This window comes from Pteropus medius, unplaced genomic scaffold, assembly GCF_902729225.1.
Source record: "Pteropus medius unplaced genomic scaffold, Ma_sr-lr_union100, whole genome shotgun sequence".
Lineage (NCBI taxonomy): Eukaryota > Metazoa > Chordata > Mammalia > Chiroptera > Pteropodidae > Pteropus > Pteropus medius.
Genome location: NW_024345601.1, coordinates 3,144,255 through 3,163,944, shown reverse-complemented (window position 1 = coordinate 3,163,944; position 19,690 = coordinate 3,144,255). Strand labels below are relative to the sequence as shown.

Genomic DNA, 19,690 nt, shown 5'->3' with positions numbered 1-19,690 from the left:
ACTTTGCAGAACCTAAGGGCTTGGCACAAAATATTCAAAGTGATGAAAACCCAGGATCTACAACCAAGAATACTTTCTCTAGCAAAGCTATCATTTAGAGTCGAAGGACAAATAAAAAGCTTCCAGATAAAAATGAGCTAAAGGAATTCATGAACACCAAGCCAATATTATAGGAAATGTTGGAGAGATTTCTCTAAAAAGAAAAAAAGAAAAAAAAAAACATGTATCCAAAACAGGAATAAAGAACAGTAATAACTACATTCCTAACAACAAGTACCTCAAACGGAAAAAAAATAAGTGCTCCAACCAAAAGATAGAGTGACTGAATGGATAAGAAAACAAGACCCCTACATATGCTGCCCACAAGAGACTCACTTCAGATTAAAAAACACACAGAGACTAAAAAGAAGGAGATGGAAAAAGATATTGCCTTAATGGACCTAGAGGATATTGTGCTGAATGAAGTCAGATAGAGAAAGAGAAATACCACATAATTTCATGTACATGTGGAGTCTAAAGAACAAAATAAACAACAACGGAAACAAGCTCATAGATACAGAGAATATTTTCAGGACTACTAGATGGGAGGGGAGTTAGGGAGATGGTGAAAAAGGGTAATTGGATTAAGAAGTACAAAATAGTCAGGGAGATATAAAGTGTGGCATAAGGAAAATAGTCAAAAAGTTGTAAAAAAAAAATTTGTAAAGGGGAAAAAGAGTACTAGATTTAGTGGGGTGACCACTTCCTAAGTTATATAGATTTCTAATCACTATGCTGTACAACTGAAACTAATATACTAATGTATGCCATCTATAATTGAAAAAAACTCAATGAATTGTACAATGTAAATATGAGCAACTAATTGTCTATTATATTTCAATAAACCGGAGAGGGGTGTAGACAGAGAATAAAAACAACCATTTAATTCTGCTCAATGAGTTTATGCTCCAGGAATTTGGACAGAGCACAGCAGAGATGGCTTATCTCTATTTCGCAATGTCTAGGGAATACTGAAAATATTAGGAAATAATCAGGAAATACAACGTCACTGAAAATCTGGACTGGCTAGAGGTGACTTGAATGGCTAGGCCTGGAATCATCTGGAAATTCTTCACTCACATCTTAGCACCTGAGCTGCAGTGCCTTGAGGCTGGGCTCAGCTGGGACTTTCAATCTGTAACACCCTAAATATGGCCACTCCATGAAGCTTGGGCCTTCTCACATGATGGCATCCTCAGGGTATCATGGTAGCTCAGGGCTTTCAGAAAATAAGGCAGACATTGCATGACCTTTTATGACTTAAACTTAAAAGTTTTATAACACCACTTCTATCATACTCTATTGGCCAAAAAGCCACAAGCCCACCTGGATTCAAGAGAAGGAAACATAGATCCTCAATTTTTTATGAGGGGAATGTCAAAGAGTTTGTGACCATGTTTGAAAACCACCCTACCCTAGAACAAGAGAATCAGTTTATTCTTTTCCATTTCCATCAATTGATGAGTGGCTTTCCTAAGTCAGAATGAGAAAAATGGTCCTTACAGCAAGTAGAGATCTATCTAGGGAGACTTGTAACCTTTGCTGTAGGAGTTAGTGGCTGAGAAAGAAAAGTTTGAGCTTTCTCTGGAACATTACAATGTCTAACAATGTAGAGAGACTATAAGAAAGTAGTCAAGTAAAGCACACTCAAGTATTACATTCCCCCTTTATTTTGCCTTTTGGGGGTCCTACACCACTGGCCACACATTCTAAAGTGAAGCTTGCCTACACACCCTATGTACCTTCACAGAACCAGCAATCAGCTCTCCCATTAGAGGAATCTAGAGAAGCAGGCCTATGCACCTGCAAAAAAAAAAACCTCATATGTATGACCATGCTCCCAAGAACAACCAGCATTTGAGGATCTTTCCCAAAGGGAGGATCAAAATGTATAAAGAGAACAGCTCTCTGCCAAGTAATTAAGGGTTATTCAGGTAAAATAATTTTTTTAATTTTTTAAAATTTTGGTATCTTTAAGAGTTTCATAAGGATATTGAAGCCATAAAACCAGAACAGGATACTATAAAAAGGGAGGGCAATCAATTAAAAAAAAGAAATCGTTGGAAAAAAATTTTTTAATGTGACTTCTAAAATGTTTATTAAGAGAAATGAAATAATAAAATCGATATGGTGATGACCAAAATACAGACTTGAGAGATATAAGGAAGAGTAGTAGCATTCAGAGCAGAAAGAAAAAGTGTTGGAAAATATGTTGAAAAGAGTAAAAAGGATGGAAAATCAATCTGGGGACTCTATTATGAAATCTAACTAGAGTTCCAGAAGAAGAGAGTGCAGAAATTGGAAGAGAAGAAGTCAATAAATATATAATAGTAGGAAATCTTCTCTAAACAAAAGGAAAACAGGAGTCTACATATTGAAAGAGTTGACACAGTGGCAGGCACAGGGAATAAAAATAAATCTACACATAGAAACATCTGCATGAAATTTTGAAACATCAAGGCTAAGGATCCAAAAATTTTGAGAAAGTATACAGGTCATGCATAAAGGAATAGAACTGGACTAACTTCAGACTCTAACTGGCAACATTGAATGCTAGAAAACAACAGAACTATAATATGAATGTTAGAAAAGGTAATGAATTTGGACCCAGAATTCTATAGTTAGCTAAACTAAGAATTAGAGGAGATAAAATAAAAATATTTTCCAACTAACAAAAGCTTTAGAATTTTACTTCTCACCTAACCTTTTTTAGGAAGCTACTTAAGAATGTACTCCAGCAAAATGAGAGTAAAATCTAAAAAAGAAATTGGCAGAATTAACACTGAAGTCCAATGAAAAGAAATCACAAAAGCCAGCTGAGCAAAAAGGCAAAAAAGAAAATGGTCCAAATTTTCAAAGAGTTCTGAGGTCTCTAAGAAGAAGAATAGGACTAATTGCAAGTCATATAAAAAAAAAAATAAGTGTCTTTACATCTTTTTATGAGGAAGAAGGCACATGTTGAATCTCCCAACAAGGAAAGAAATGTAGTTTCAAACTCCAAAACAAAAATCTACACAAGAAAGGTATTGTGAATATATGATGCAAACTAAAATGTGGAATAGTTTTTTTTTAAATGATGATGTTTAAGACTTATTTTATCTTGACATAAGAACATTATCTTCTGAATGACAAGTCGGCCATGACATTAAACCCATAAGGAAAGATTATATTCCTAGCACGTTATTTGGATCTACAGTAAATAATATTCACTTACTAGTAGTAAGACTATAATGCTATATATTCTTTTCCCACATTTAGACTCAACTTTTAGATAAAACATAGACAACTAAAAGATGGTAATAGACAAGAATTGAAATGTTTTTACTTTGACACTGTAAAAATCAAGTTCTACCTGAGAGAAGTTTAAAAGTAGAAAATGGAGTCAGGAGATGGATGGAGATAAGGATGTGAACATTCTTATTCTGCCTAATATGGAATCAAGAAATAGTTCCAAAAGCTAATAGAATATGAAATAGAGGAAACTTTCTAAAATATATTAGCCTGAATAATAATAACTTTCAAATATTAGGAATGTAAGAAAATGGAGGGAACAATATAAATGAGCTAAATCTTCATTTTTTATAGTAGAATTCAACAGATGATTTCTAAGGTGGAAAAATCTAGAAAGAGTTATTATGATCCCTTTAGTTGGCATTGTAGAAATAAGAACTAAAAGAATCAAAAATGAAAATAATAAAAACTGTATACTGCTGGGAAGTAGGAAGGACGAGGCAGGGTCAGTTGTTTTTCTTTATAGACTCAAGTACAACTTAATTTTTTAATATGTGCAACTTAATTTTCTTAATATGAGGATAAAGTCCTTCAGATAACCCCTAGAAGAACTTACTCAAATATCCAGTAGAGGAAGATGGGGAAGGGAGAAGAGAAATAACATCAGTACCTATCACTTGTATAGTCTTTAATATGTGTCAGGCAGAGTTCTAAACCTGTTTACATATATTGATTCATTTGACCCTCGTAATAACCCTTGAGGGCGATACTATTATTAACCCCACTTTAAAGATGAGGAAACTGAGGCACAGAGACGTGAAATGATAGCTTGCCCAAGGCCATACAACTAGTAATGTTGGAGCCGGGATTTGAGCTCAGGGTTTCTTGTGGGGTTCTTGTCTTTCACCATCATGCCCTCCTGCTATAGCAATGCTGACAGGAGTGTGTCATTTCCTCACCTTTTATAATGAGTGGTCAATAGAAACTAAGATATGGAAATAGAGTCAAATTATTTGATGTTAGTTTTGTGACACCTAAAATAACTAAGAGCAGAAATGTCAATAGTTACCTCTGGTGAGTGAGATAGGTAGTGGAAGGATGACAAGGAGAGGCAGAAGATTTTTACTTTCATTTATACTCAGTTGTACTGCTCAATTTTTTTAAACAATAATCATCAATTTTATGTTCTAAAGTTTGTTATATAAAATCTACAAATTTCAGTGTTCTTTTAATTTGAAATCAGATAGAAATAGGAAGATGTTTATGAAACTCAATTTATGACTCTTTTATCTCCCAAGATTGGAGGTCATTTGAATATATGTGCATGACTTATACAACCAAATGCACCCTTAGGAAATTTTATTTAAACACTTTATTAAGTTTTTTTTTTTTTATTTGAAGGGAAATATATTAACATATCCCTGCCAATACCTCTATCCAACTTAAAAGCTCCAGATAATGATTAAATTTTATCAGTCTGTGACAGTAAAGGTGAAGCTATATGACCTCTGAGGCCAGGTCAGAAAAGACTATACAGCTAGCTTCTGCCTATTCTCTGGGATACTTGCATTTGGAGCTCTGAGTCTCCGCTTAAGTTGTCGAACTGCCCTGTAAGGAAGCCCCGACCACGGGGAGAGGCTACGTGTAGGTTTGGCGGCTAACCCCAGCTGAGATCCCAGCTGAGTCATATGAGTGAACAAACCTGATGATTCCAGCCCCCAGCCTTTGTGTCTTTCCAGCTACCAAGTTAAACCCAGCAATTCCAAACTTATTTTATTACAATGTGACTCTCAAAATAAATTTTTATTATAAACTCAAAAGAGATATTAAAACAGATCTACTTTATAAGCAGAGTGAGGGATAGTAACACCGCTAGTGTATGGACTCTGAAATATTCATAAAGAATATATAAAATTTGTTGTTATTTCTTAAAATCTCACACACATAGATAGGGTTTCTTTCTTCATGCTGTGAGGCTAGGGGTGCCGGGTAGTTCCTCATTTCTTATTATTTGTATATCACTCAGTCTAACAGGTTGTAGCAGAATGAGGCAGTGGTTTCAACCCCTGCTGGTGTTAGAATCACCTTGGAACCTTTGAAAAATCCCAGTGGCCAAGCCACAGCCCAGCTCAGCTAACTTAGCATCTCTGGGGTGGAGTGGGTGTGGGAACACAGGCATGAGTGTTTTATAAAGCTTCGGGTAATTCCAGTGGGCAGCCAAGGTTGTTAACCTGGTCTGAGAGAGTCTGATTCCTGGGTGGGCCCAGGAATCTGTATTTATCAAAGAGATTTATGTCATTCCTACAATCGAGTAAGCTGAGAAGGAGTCAATCACGTGGGAAGGAGTCAATCACGTGGGCTCTGCAGGTATCGAGACCTGGTTCAAGATGTGGCTAAATCATTTTCAAACCATTAAACTTGGGCGAGTTATAGAACCTCAGTAAGCCTTAGTAAAATGGGAATATTAAAAGGTTGTAAGGAAAAAGGCGTGTAAAGTGCTTGGCTCCGTGTTTGGCATGCAAGAACCAATTTTAAGATGTTGGCTAGTGTACGGAGGGGCTCCATCACAGACCATGACTTCTTCAAAAACAGTCTTTCACCAGGTCGCTGAAGGCCTCAAATCATTCAGAGAGGCTCTTTTCTTTCATAGGAGTGAGATGGGGGTGCTCCAGGTGAAGGCACTATTTATAAATGTGTACAGTACAACATTCCTTTCACCCCCAAATCGGAGGATCTTCTCAGACATTTGTTTGAATCTTTACACATTCCTAAGGGTATGGTGTGGGTAAATGTTTTCATTCAGGTGGAGGAGGGTGCAGATAGAGAGCGAGGACCCATGCCCATCCCAGCAATCACCCAGTGTCCACCCCTTTTCTCAGCTTCCTCTGCACAGTGTGAGCACAAACCCCTGACATCGTATGGTCCCCACTGCGCTTTGATCACACTTCTGATCCTGTGAACAGCTAAGATGGTAGCTGCTCTCCACTTAAAGATCATTTGCAAAATGAAAATTAACATAAAAACTTGGGAGCTAATCTCTTCCCATGTTTTTGGCTAAAAACTATCTGGCTTTTTGGGTAGAGGGTTTTTGTTGGCTGGTTGATGTTACTAGCTGCCTTAGCCCCACAATTCTCTCAGGTCTCTGCCCTATTGTTTAACTCAGATCAAGCCAAGATGTGTTACTGTGCTTTAATTCGCAATTTCTTTAATGCAGGAGGGAAGATATCTTCCAAGCACACATTAAAGAAATGTTTTTGTGTTCAATTTGCCCTGGCTGCAAAATTGATTCATGCATATCACCTGCTCTCCCTACCCTGAGTCACAGAAATTACTTAAAATAGATTTCCTGATGGAAGAACTGGGGCCAGATGAGCCACACATAGCAACCAGTATTTTTTAGTATCACATTATGCCCTGAAGAGCAGAGTGTGACTCTGCATACATACCTGAGAAGGGACAGGGGACAGGTGCTTCCCTTCCAACCCACAGAGCTTCCATGGGTGGCGACCCCCCACATTTCCTTTGAACACATACTCTATTATAAGTCAGGTTAGCTCTTGATATTGCAAAAGTCCCATTCTTTGTTAAACAGTAGGTAGAAATCTTAATTTTAAAAGTACACAATCCACACTTCCTCCCCTCTAACTCGATAAAGCCAGGGAAACGTGGGTTCTTCCAGGAATGAAACAGACAGCTCTAAATCTATACCCAAGACTGTGGACTGAAAAATAGCTGGTTCTCCTGATTTTCTATCCCCTTTGTCTTCAGCATTTTAATTTCCTAGCGACTAGAGGGAATTGGAGCATCTGTCCCCATGATTCTATTACCAGTTTTCTGACAGCATAGAAAGCGTCAGTTTCTGCATCTGGTGATATTACAGACACCAAATGCTAAAGTAATAATGTGTGTGATTTTAGCCAGGGTCTTCCAAAAGCTTAAACTCCAATACATGGTCTAGGAGTCTGATTTCTTAACTCACATGACATGTCAACTTCAAACACAGAGAAGCCCCACGCCATTTTGGAGACCCTGAACACTGGACACTGGACGCTGAAATGAACCCTCAAGCTTGAAGCTGTCCCTTTAGGTTTCCCGATTGATAAAATGAGGAAGTATTTGCCTCCTACATATATTTAGCTACTAACCCTAATGGCATAAATTAAGAAAAAAAAAAATTTCAGCACCACTCTGGTTTGCATTTCTTTATATTGTCTTTCCAATGGATGGAATACAGAGATTGGAAGAAAGCAGGAATTTTCTGGCATGGTTCTATACAGTGTGCATCTTAAGCAGAGTTGGTGCTAGAAATTAATGGAGTAAGAACCACCATACTAGCAGTGCTTCTAATTGGCATCTGCAGCTCAAACACCCCCAGTTGCAAGGATCCTAAGGGCTGCCCATGCCCCCTGCCTCACGTCCAGACCCCAGTGCCAGGGTGAGGGCTCACGGCCACCCTACCAGTCTCTCGTTCTTCGTATTCCAATTTGACAGGGGTGACTCAGACCAGGGACTTCTGTCCTCTAAGCCAGCGCTTCTCACACTGCAGCGTGCATGGGGGTCACCAGGGCGTCTTGTTAAGATGCAGATTCTGATGCAGCAGGTCGAGAGAGGGGCTGAAAGTGCATTTCTAACAAGCCGTCCCGGACCACAGGAGTAAATAGCAGGCTGTGGAGAGCACCTCTTCAGCCCTCAGAGGGACGACTCCCTTTCTGTACTTATCAGGCTGAGATAGGAGAATGAATCTGGGAGCCACTTTAATTCTCCTTGGAAAACTGTATACATATAGCCTAGTTTCTGTCCATGATAATGGATGTAACAGAAAGCTCAAATAATCGAAATCTGCAGACAGCCTCAAACAGTGTTTTTGCCACTTCCTCTGTCCCAGTTCTTATCGGCATAGCCAGATGGACTGAGAGCCACCTTACCTTCCATCTCCTTTCTGGTGGAGGAACAATTAATTAAATGACTGAAAGCCAAGAACTAAGAAGGACTAGAGCCTCAGGGCTTCCCTTTCCAAAAACTAGATTAGGAAGTCTGTGAACTTCGATGAGAAAAAAATTACATCTTTACTTTTACTAACCACTGACATTTAACATTTCATTTCATTATTCATGAGGCAACAGACCATAGTTACATTAGCAGTACCTGTGACTTTGTCTCCCATAGAAATGTAAGATATTTTTGTGCTATATTATAGTTATTGCAGAAATCTCAGCTCTCTCCATTCATCACTATGTGGAAATGATTAACTCTTTATAATAAGGTAGCTTCCTGGCTCTTGGTAATAAAAAGACACATGCATTACTATATCTCCATTTCTCAATGTTCTGGTAACAGGATTTCAATGAATTGGTTTCTTTTTAATTCTTTGTTATTTTATGCATTTTAATACGCAGTTCTGAAAAGCTGGTCATAGAATGTGAAGGGGCGCATTGTACAAAATGTTTAATAACCCTGAGAATAATGTTGGACTATGAAAAAAATGGCAGCTAGCTAGTGTGCTCAGCATTGTCAACACTAAGTAAATTGTTCTTTTAGATCAAGGATCACAAATGTATATTCCTGCAGGGCCCAGGTATATGGAATAAATGAGTGAAGTAGTCAGATCTAAGGAAAACAATAGCAGAAAGAAAGTAGTACACGGCAACTGACTCTTGCCCTTGGAATTGGGGGACAACAGAGTGGAGGAGACTATAGCAAGCTAAAGAATGCACGTCCTATCTAAAGAGGGCACCGCTGACAGCTCCGCAGTGACACGAGAATACCCCCACATCGCCAGATCTTCAGATTTTTCCAAGAGAAGCCAAAGCCTTGGTGTTGTAGAAATCCTGCCCCCTCCCAAAATTGTAATGTACATGTTGGCAATTATTGCAGTTAACAAGAAACGAAGGGGAAAAAAAATCCGAGCAGGCAAACAACCAGAATAAAACAGCAGACAATATCCAGCATGAGGTAAATAAGCAATATAAAAAAAGGTTCAGCTTTTCCTTTGTGTTAAGAATATTTATTCCAGAATCACTAAACTTCCTATTTTATGCATATCCAGAGAAAGGCAAAATATTGTCTTAACTAACACCCAAAATCTAATAAGTAGGGTTTAGCAAATAAAAATATAGGGTACCCAGTTAAATTTCAGTTTCAGAAAATAAGCAACAAATGTATTTCCCAGGTAATATTTGAGATTATACTTATATTTTTTAAATTACTTATTGTTCACCTAAAATTCAAATTTAACTGGGTTTCTTGTATTTTATCTGGCAACTTTACCAATAAGCCAACTCCAAGTCGTGATGGAGCAGTTAATATTAAAATTAATATGTAATGTTAACATTAACAACTAACATTGTTTTTTGTTTTTTGTTTAAATAACGTTTTTACTGAAGTACCACATACATCCAGAAAAGTGCACATGTCATAACTACAGCTCAGTGACTTTTCACAGTTGAGCACACCCAGTAACCAGGACCCTGGTCAAGGAAGAGAAAAGTCCTGGCTTCCAGGAGCCCTGAGGCTCTTTCACACTCTGCCCAGGCCCCAGGGGAACACTATTCAGGCTTAAAACAGCATTGGTTAGTGTGCTCTGCTTGCGAACCTTATGTAAATAGGGTTGGGTTGTATTTTAAACTAATAAAACTCTGTGTGTGTGCTTACTCTGATTATTGGATTATTGTGTAAATCCATGTTTTGAGGTAAAGCAGACACTGCCAATGCCCCACCCATGACCCCTCACCCTTACCACTTCAGTTTCCACTGGCCTGACCTCCAACTGCCAGAACCTGCATTTCTCTATCTGAGGGTTCTCTTTAGTCACTGCCCCTGGAGCAGGAACTGCAGGGGATTAACACTCCTGGGAGCAGCCCTCAACCAGTTCCTGATGGGGTGGGTGGATAAATAGCCCAGCTACCCTCCCATTGGGTGAGGGGAGAGGCATGTTCTACATGGTCTCCCTGAGCTCCCCACCAGGAATGCACCCCAGTTGCCCCTGAGATAACTTGCTTATTATCTTCCTTCCACCCCCTGCCTCACTTCCCCCACCCCCTAACAAGGTTTCCTAGAATCACCTCCCAAATAAGTTATGTGCACTAGAATCCTTGTCTTAGGCTCTGTTTCTGGGTGAATCCAAGCTAACACATCCAGTTACATGAAATTACCCTAAATACCCTACATTTCTTCAACAAACTCATACCTAGTGCTAGTACCTAGTGCTGCTAAATGCAGTGTTAGGTGCTGGCACAGCAATGCCTGGCAGTGAATGCAGACTCTGCTCCTAGAGTGAGTGGGTGAAGGGCTCCACTAGCACAGCAGGCTGCAGTTCAGCATTTTCTTCTCTAAGGCAGAGCCAACTCCCCATGAATTCTGACATGTGTGAGAACACTGTAAGCTACCAAATTTTGAAAACCTAGCAGGCAATAATTTACAGATAACATGAAAACAACTGCACATAATGTTTTGGATGATGGAGAAGGCACTTCTGAGTCCCAGGCACTCCGGATCATTATAAGCATCCGTGGTTATTGTTCAGCACGATCAATGAAGAGCATTCAAGAGATTACTGTATGTCTGCACTGTCCTGATGTGGCCTCGTTTTTATTTAAATATCTCACCAGTAGTAGCTTGTTTACTTGTCATTTCTTTTCCTCACATAAAATGAGAGCTCAAAATGAGATTTCTTAGAAAAAATAAAATTAAAAATATGAATTTATTTTCTTGTTTGTGAAGATTAATAAGCAAAAGTTCATTGTATTTTGCAAAAGCACATTATTGTCTTTTTATGTGGCATGATTATTACTGATCATTTTCGACAGTAAACTTCTAGAAAGCAGGAGCAATTTGTATTTTAGTGATTTTTCCCAGGATCGAAGTATTTGAAAAGTGTGCTTGAATAATGAACAGACAATAGTGTCAAGACATCCTTGTGGGAGAGGAACTCAATTCAGGCCCTCACCTGTCCTAAACCCTAGTGCCACTGTGTGTCTCAGGTTGTGTGGGGGATACCCCAGAGCCCATCCTTGTTCCACATTGTGTGGCTGTAAATAGAGTTGGCTGTAGAAATTATGTCAGCTCAAAATCTTGGAACAAAATTCATGTTATGATTTTTCAAATCTCTTTTCCATGAAATTTGTGTGAAATAACATTTCTCTGAGTCGATAGCAGTTTTGTGTTCTATGTCATGTAACTATTATGGTGTTCTATCTGCCTCAACATTTTTTTTAAAAGACAGACTGCTCACAAGTTGAGAGTATTTGTGCTTTTTAAAATGTGTCTGCAATGTCAAATTCCATTCTTCATCAAGAAAGATCACCATATATATGTACACTATATATCCCCACATATACTATGTGTGTATATCATATATTTGTATTGAAAATCTGTATACAACTATTTATATATACACACATATTAATATACAGAAAACATATAGTTTTATCACTGACTTTTAGCCTCCTCGAAGGAGCTAGAATTCCAGAAGATTATCACTCCACATTTGAATAAAGGAGAATGTTTTTTTCTCTATTTCGGAAGTGTAGGGTTTTCTATTTTCTTTCTTCCTTTCTTCTTTCCTTCCTTTCTTTCTTTCTTTTTTTTTTTTTTTTTTTGCATTATGCCACTCTGAAACTAAATGAAATTATAAGAAGGAAACTAAAGCTGCACATTCGATAGAAAAAGTGTGAAATGCACTCCAGAAATAGAAAAAAAAATATCAAGATGAAATTCCAGCTGGGAGGGATTCCTAGAGCTATAGGGGGGAAAATAAAGCTTTTGGCTTTAATTTATGGAAGAGTTTGCCAGCAGATGGTCTCTTATAATCTGCACCATCTGTATTATTGATTAATGAGGTCAAGGGCAGAATTACTCACTGTTGGTTTTCTCCCAGGACCCCTGTTCTGGTCTCTTTGCCAGAATGACTTGCTTTTCTTCCTTGTAGCCATTTTACAAAGTACTAAAAAAGTACTGTCTTCTTCTCATCAATGTCCCCCCTGCTCTGGTTTGGGTAACACCTGCCATTAGATGCCAAGGAGCCTTCCATTTTGATCCCTCTCCGCCCATAAATATGTTCAGGGTCTGAGTCAAATGATTGCTAGCCTCCATGTCAAGACAAAAGATCCTTTAGCGATAAGCAAAGGGAACCACTTAGACCCCCAAGTATCAGTGTATTCACGTTTGTGGGGAAAAAAACATTTAGTCACCAAACAATAAGTTGTATTGGTATTGGGTTTTTTTTTTTTTAACTAAACTAACTAAACAGAGAAGTTTCAGTTTCATTTAACTGACTTTCTCCTAGAATATGTCTATACTATATCTGTATCCATATCTGAGGTCCTTATGGTAACTCTTTTCTACTTTGATTGCTTGCCCTGAATCTCATTAAAGCAGTATATTTTTAAAGTTGAGCTGTGGTCACTGCTTTTTTGTCTCTCACCTTCGACCCTCTCCTCCTATGGCTACTATCTCTAACATACCTGCCTAATGGCTTCAAGTCATGGAGAAAAGAAAATCTCCAGGAGGTCATCAAAAATGGGTGTGTGCTTTTCATCCTTGTCACCAGTGAGGCGTGGTAGCATAGTGTGTAGGGAGAGAGGCTTGAGACCCAGGCTTCCTGGGTTCAGATCCCAGCCCCTCTCTACTGCTAGTGTACAATCTTGGTCAAGTCTCTCTCTTGGCCAAGCCCATATTGCTAGTCAGTGTGGGTGACAGTGCCCACCTTATTAGGTTGCTGTATGATTGAATGAGATAACTCTTCATGATCTCTTTATTTGCAAGAAGTGTCACATAAATATTTGCTATTGTGAACAGTTAAAGCAACCGGGCACACATGCAGGGCTGCCCCGTGCAGAGTGAGTGGGGCCCGGCTGTGCACATGTGGCACTGCACCACTAGAGAAGGTGCAGAACTAGTAAAGTGTGGCTATGTGTGCACACAAGGCTGCCTCATCCTGTGGAAGGGCAGAGTTAGTAGGGCACTGAGATGCAAGCATGCAGAGCAGCCCTACTCAGACCCTTCTCTGGCAACAGACAGTTAAGCAACAGGGCACACCAAGCATGCACTGAACAGCCCTGCCCCCACCAGGCGGCCCCACCCAGATCAGAAGGGCAAGGAAGCATGCAGACACCAGGCTGCCTCACCCAGGACCCACTCTTTCAGACTGAATGACACACCAAGCACAGCACCTGCCCACTCCAACTACAACTGATCTGCCAAAACTATCTGACACAATCTATACAGAGACCACTCTTTCAAGACTGAGAAAGATAGCTGTTCCATATAACCCATAGGAACAAACACAGAAATTCAAACAAAATGGAGAGACAGAAGAATACGCCTCAAATGAAGGAACAATAAAAAAATTCCAGAGAAAAACCCTAATGAAATAGAAATAAATAATTTGCCTGATAAAGAATTCGAAGAAACAATTATAAAGATGATCAACAAACTTGAGAGTATAGTAAAGAACCAATCAGGAATGAAGAATACAATAACTGAAACGAAGAATACATTAGAAGGAATTGACAGCAGACTAGTTAATACAGAAGAACAGGTTAGTGACCTGGGAGATAGAATAATGAAAATGACCCAATCATAAAAGCAAACTGAAAACAGAATTTTTTAAAAATGTAGATAGGTCTGGGAAAATACCAAGCATCCTAACATTTGTATTATATGGATTCCAGAAGGAGAAGAGAGAAAGAGGCAGAAAGAATATTTGAAGAAATAATGGCTGAAAACTTTTCCTAATGTGGAGAATGAAACAGACATCCAGATCCAGGAAGCACAGAGAGTTCCAAACAAGATGAATTCAAGGAGACCCACACCAAGACATATTACAATTAGAATGGCAAAAGTGAAGGATTAAGAGATAATCCTGAAGGCAGCAAGAATGAAACAACAAGTCACATACAAGGGAAACCTCATAAGGCTTGATTGCTCAGAAGCAACTTTATAGGGTGAAAGGGGGTGGCAGGAAATATTTAAAATTCTTTTTAAAAAAGGAATTTACAACCTAGAATACTATATCCAGCAAGGTTATTATTCAAAATTAAAGGAGAGATAAAGAATTTTTCAGACAAGCAAAAACTAAAGGAGTATACAACCACTAAACCAGCCTTACATGAAATGTTAAAGGGTCTTCTTTATGCAGAAAAGTAAAGACCACACCAGAAATAAGAAAATACGGGAAAGAAATGTTTGCTGTTGTGGTGAATGGTTGTCACAAAAAAAGTAGGTAGAGATGGATATGAGGTCATGGCTACAGCTCTTACTATAGTTATCACAGAATCATCAATGATACTTTAATTTTCTCTAGAGCATGGAAAGAAATTATTTTCCTGTTTGATTCCTTCTTACTCGTCCTCCAGTTCATTGCTTCTACAGAAAAAAAATTGGTTTTGCTAAGTGTAGGCTCTGAATCTAGAGTTGAAATTTGATGATAGTCTAGACATTGAAAACTTCTATTTATAAAGGGATAAAATAGATCACTATCCATCTGGATTTGACATCTTAGACCTAGTGCAACATGTTATTTCTTGCAGCAGTAAATCTAAGTGGATAATTTGTATTATTCTTTTTTACTTTAGTTTTCTTTTTTATTAAAGCTATATATACACAGAGCTTAAAGAGACATACAGCTCTAACAGGCTTATTAGGAAAGAGAGCCATCTTTTAGACCCAGCAACACCAGTTTCCCACTCTTCTGAGACAGCTACTTTCCACTAGTTTGGTTGTTCCTGCTATTTGCTCAGTATCTCTAAATAACATGCTTAGATGGCAGTTACTTGATTATTTTAGTTTCAATCATTCTCCAGTGACCTCACAGTATGGAAGAGGAGGGCTTAAGTTTCCTTCAGCCTCATCCACTCCTACTCCTCAACCCTTCATTCTTCCCAAATAGTTATATCATAAATTTAGTTAGACAGTAGTCTATGTTTAATTTATTATGACTCTGTGACCACTATTTATAGCTGAGCTGTTAATACACAATAATTCATTCATCTTCCTTTCCTTCACAACTCTATTTTCCCTGTGGTTTATAATTATCTTTTTTTGTTGTTCATTTGCTTAATTTTCTCATTCTGTTCCCAGAGCTCTCTCATCTCCTTTCCATGGACTCAGAATTATCAGATAGTCTGTAAATTTTATCCTTTTGGCATCATTTCTTCTGAATCTTCTGACATGCTCTAATCTGCCTAAGTCGTTCTCTAAGCCTGATTCAAAAGTTTCATTTTGGAATCTTCTTTTTCTGTCTTTTTAGAATCTTCCTTAGCCACCATTCTGGAAACCTTCTTCACTCATTATTATAGATTCTTAATGTGTGGTATAATGGTTTATTGTAACATAATTTTATGGAACTTCTGTTCTTCAAATGTTGGGTCTCATGTTTTCTGAAAAGGTGCGAAGCGGACAGTTACGAGTCTGCTTCAAACAAGGGAACAAGTTTGAGGATTAAATCTTCATCAGTCTTTCAGTTATCCTGATTTTAGACCTACCTTCGTGCCCACTTCTAGCACTTTGCTTACTTCCAGCTGAATGACCAGTCGTTCTGCTTTCAGCTTCCAAAATTTTGTTGCTCTTATCTGCTCTTCTAGTCTCTTTTTCTTATGGGTTTATGTCTTGTTTTAAAGAATCCCTTTCCTATTATCTTGTTACAGTATAACTAGAAGGAGCAAAGGTAATGGTATGTGTTCAGTCTGCCAACATTAACTAAAAGCCCAAGTGACTTTTTAAAGAAATTAAAAATTGATATTTTCTACATGTTTTAAGTCCATTTACCTACTTATAATAAATTGAGTAAATATTCACAACCTTTTATGACCTGCTGGAAAATGAATAATCTAGTCCAATGTAATCTATTCTGTAGCTAGTGAGTGATGACCATAGGTTCTAAGAGTTGATGATAAAAGGAGAGAATGATAAAAGGATGAAAAGTATTTCACATTTGTTCTAAAGTGATTTTTGTAGTGCCTCTTCTTGACAACCCCTTCATTTGTAATTTAGATCTGCAAATACGAAACCTAATAAGGCAAAATTAGCAACAGAAAATATCTAAGTGTTCGTATAACAAGTGGAAGAATTTGTTAATGGAAAGAGACTGGACTCATTATTCATTTATGATTCTATTTAAGTCATATCTTTCATGTTATTTGAATCCAGAAAGCCTTCTCTGGTTTGGCGTTGCCTGATCTTTTCTTTGTAGACTGACACTGATCTTTTTCAGGGAGAGAAAAGGCACCAAAGGTTGCCTTGTCCCTGGAATTCCTTTTTCCTATTGTCTTTGGTGCGGCATGTGCCTGTCATTGGCCCAGCTGAGAGTTGACATTTGCTTTGTCCTTTTTCACTTACCAGGCCAAGGACAAAGACAGCCAGACATGTCTTGTGGCCATAGGATAGCTGACACTTTTCTAGGGAGGCAGGAGGGAGTTGTGAGTGATAGCCCAGGAAGCACCTCTGACATGGTGGTGTGGACTGTCCCCAGTTTCTTTGTGAGGGTCTGCCAACATGGATCTGCTCTAAAAATCAGAGAAAAAAAATGTGAGGCATTCTTCAAAAAGAGACTTTAAAGAACATACCAAGGAGAAATGACTCTTCCTCCAGAATAAGGGTCTTACCTTGGCATCCAGGGCTCCCTCTCCTCCCTGTCCTCTCCTCTGCATGATGCCCAGCCCTGGCTCCTTTGTCCTTCTTTGTTGAGCCACTTTCTCCTACAGGAAATCTGGACAAAGCTGCTGAGGCAGCCTTAGCCCCCAGCCTTAGCCCCCAGCCCCCTATCAGCATAGGCTCAGCAACGCCATCATATCTTTAAAAGGACAACTCCCAGCTGCCCAAGAACAACATCTCCAGATTGATATGCAAACTGATGTTTAAAAATTCTGATTAAACCAGAGGTCAAGTGCCAACTAGACTAGGCATATAACACAGATGAGAGAAGAAGGCCAGGAGGGGACTGCCAGTCAGGCTTGCCCATGCACCTTCCGAAGGGCAGCTCAGGTGCTCATTCCACACAGGAGCATGGGCTGTGGCAGATGCTAGAGTGTTGACAAGGACACAGGATAAGATTGTTTATGCTATCCCCTTACGAGACATTAGGGATGTTAACCCGTTTCTGGGAGACACTGGACTCCTCTGACAGGTGCCCCTTCACCAGAGGTCCCCTTTGGTCTTCCTGAACCTTCTTCAGACTGCCCTGCAGCTTGGAACACATCCATCCAACATTCCCTTTCTCCTTTACAGGGGTCAGAGTCATGTTGGGTGGCACTCGCAGCTCCCCCAACTCCTTCCCCACTTTCTCTCATGGGCTTCTCCCCCTGATAAAATTGTTGTAACTGTAATCTCTTCTTGGCATCTGCTCTTCAGAAGGTGCAGACTAATACACCTAAATAAATTCATATTGACTGGCAGATCGACTGGTCCAGGACAGGAGATAGAAATACACTAGGGCATGTTTCAGGTTCATCACTGGCCGGAACCTCCAGGAGCCATGCTTTCTCCTTTGCTGTTCGATGTCCTGTTTCTTACTGTTTTTTCCCCCTTTTCCTTCAGGTTGTGGCTCTTTCCTCCTGGTGCCTGCTGAGGGATTCGATTTACTACACACTGTCTGTGGTAGCACTCATCGTGGTAAGTGTGTGATGGACACCTCGCCTGAATTCTCCTACACTGAACTCCTGATCATCCTTCCTACCTGACTCGGGGTTTGCATGTGCGGCTCCTCTATGGAACAGGTTCGGGGTTTCTGGTGATGATGAGCAGCAAATGGATGTCTAGGTGTGGAGGAGGCCTTTCTTTCTTTCGGCTATTTCGGTCACCCAGCACCCCGGCTTCATAGTTTGGTGCTCAGAACAGGAGTGTAGACTCTGGTTACCTGGTTCCATGAGAGTCCCTGCTGTTTTTCTGTGACCCTCCTGACACTTCCTTCTTACTTTCCTCATGGGCTGCTCTGTAACTCCCTTCAACATCAGTGTCCTTGGGTTGGACCTTACTTCTTCCCCCTCTCACTCTGTTTGCTCTCCCAGGACAGCCCTGCCCTTCCCACAGTGCCCACTGCCACCGCCACCTTTGTGCAGACACCCCCGCACTGCGCTCTTAGCAGTGGCATGTCCCTGAGGTCCAGTCGTGGAGAAGCAAATCTCTACTAGACATCTTCATGTCCCAAACTCAACAGGTCTCTAAATTTAGGATATTTTGTCAAAGCTGGCCCTCCTTCTATATTTCAGCCCTTATTCCTATCCTCCTACCCAATCTAGGAATGATATTAAATTGACCTTTCCCCCAGCTGCTACTATATCATTTGACTTAATTGTCCTGTGGATCTTCGTCTCCTAAAAATCTCCCCACTGCGTCCCTCCGTAACTCATTTTAGTTGAGGCCTTTTACATTGCAGGTCAGTGTTGCAACCAGTAGTATCATTCCACCCACCCTCCTCCCACTCCCCCCAGTCAGTCCTCAGAGATGTCCAATGGTGTCTCTATAAAGAACACCTGAGAATGCTAGTCTCTTGTTTAAATGGTCAATGGCTCTATGTCACCTGTAGGGACAAACCCAAACCCCTTCGTGTGGCAAGCGAAGCCATCCAGGAGAAGGGTGGCAAATCAGAAGGAGCTGAGTTGAGAGCTGGGAGGTCTGACTTCTATTCTGGTCCCCCACTTACCAGCTTTAGTGACCTTGGAAAAATCCGTCTCTCCAGTTCTTAGTTTTCTTACTTATAGAATAGGAACATATAATGAAGGATTTGCTCACCTGTTTACAGACCATTTAACTTGTAGATTATTTAACTGGAAATCTCTACAAATAAACTGACAGTGATGTTTAATACAAAACTTTCCACAAGGAGCCAAATAGGTACTTCTGTCAACAGTGCTTCTTAACAATGAAGCTCTTGAGTTACATCCAGTCCCCTCATTCCGGCCGTTGATAATCAGGAGGGTGAGAGCGCCCCAGGCAGGGGAGGGTTCAGAGAGCCCTGCTGGACCTTGTTCTCAATTATTCCCTGTGGAAATGAATGGTTACCCCAAATCTAGACAACTCTCAGCAAGCCCAGACATCTCAAACATGCTCTGCAGTGAACTTTGTCCCTTGGTGCATGAACCACACTGATCACTTGTGTTCTACTCTTCAGCCTTTTGGATATTTTAGGATAGTTTTTGAAAGTTACTTTTTTTTTTTTTAACGCCTACAGCACTTGGTCTTCCTAGGTGGTCTCCCGTCCAAGTACCAACCAGGCCTGACCCTGCTTAGACCCTGCTTAGCTTCCAAGATCAGAGGAGATCTGGCTCATTCAGGGTGGCATGGCCGTAGACTGAAAGTTACTTTTTTAAAGAGACATGGTTAAGGGATGGTATAAATAAACACAACTCTCTATTTTTGCCAAATTCAAGAAAGAGATGACCACTTTCAGAAAGACAAGATGATGAGACAGAACAGCTTAGGCAAG

At 39.7% G+C, this 19,690-nt stretch overlaps 1 protein-coding gene across 2 annotated transcripts in view; it reads left to right on the top strand.

The window, feature by feature from the left end:
* The window catches only part of SLC24A3 (solute carrier family 24 member 3), a 458,625-nt gene that overhangs the window by 382,533 nt on the left and 56,402 nt on the right, over window positions 1-19,690 (top strand). For both annotated transcript variants that reach the window (XM_039874396.1, XM_039874397.1), the window contains exon 7: window positions 17,803-17,877. In XM_039874396.1, the coding sequence (XP_039730330.1) occupies window positions 17,803-17,877 (75 nt within the window). The remainder of the gene's footprint in view (window positions 1-17,802; window positions 17,878-19,690) is intronic.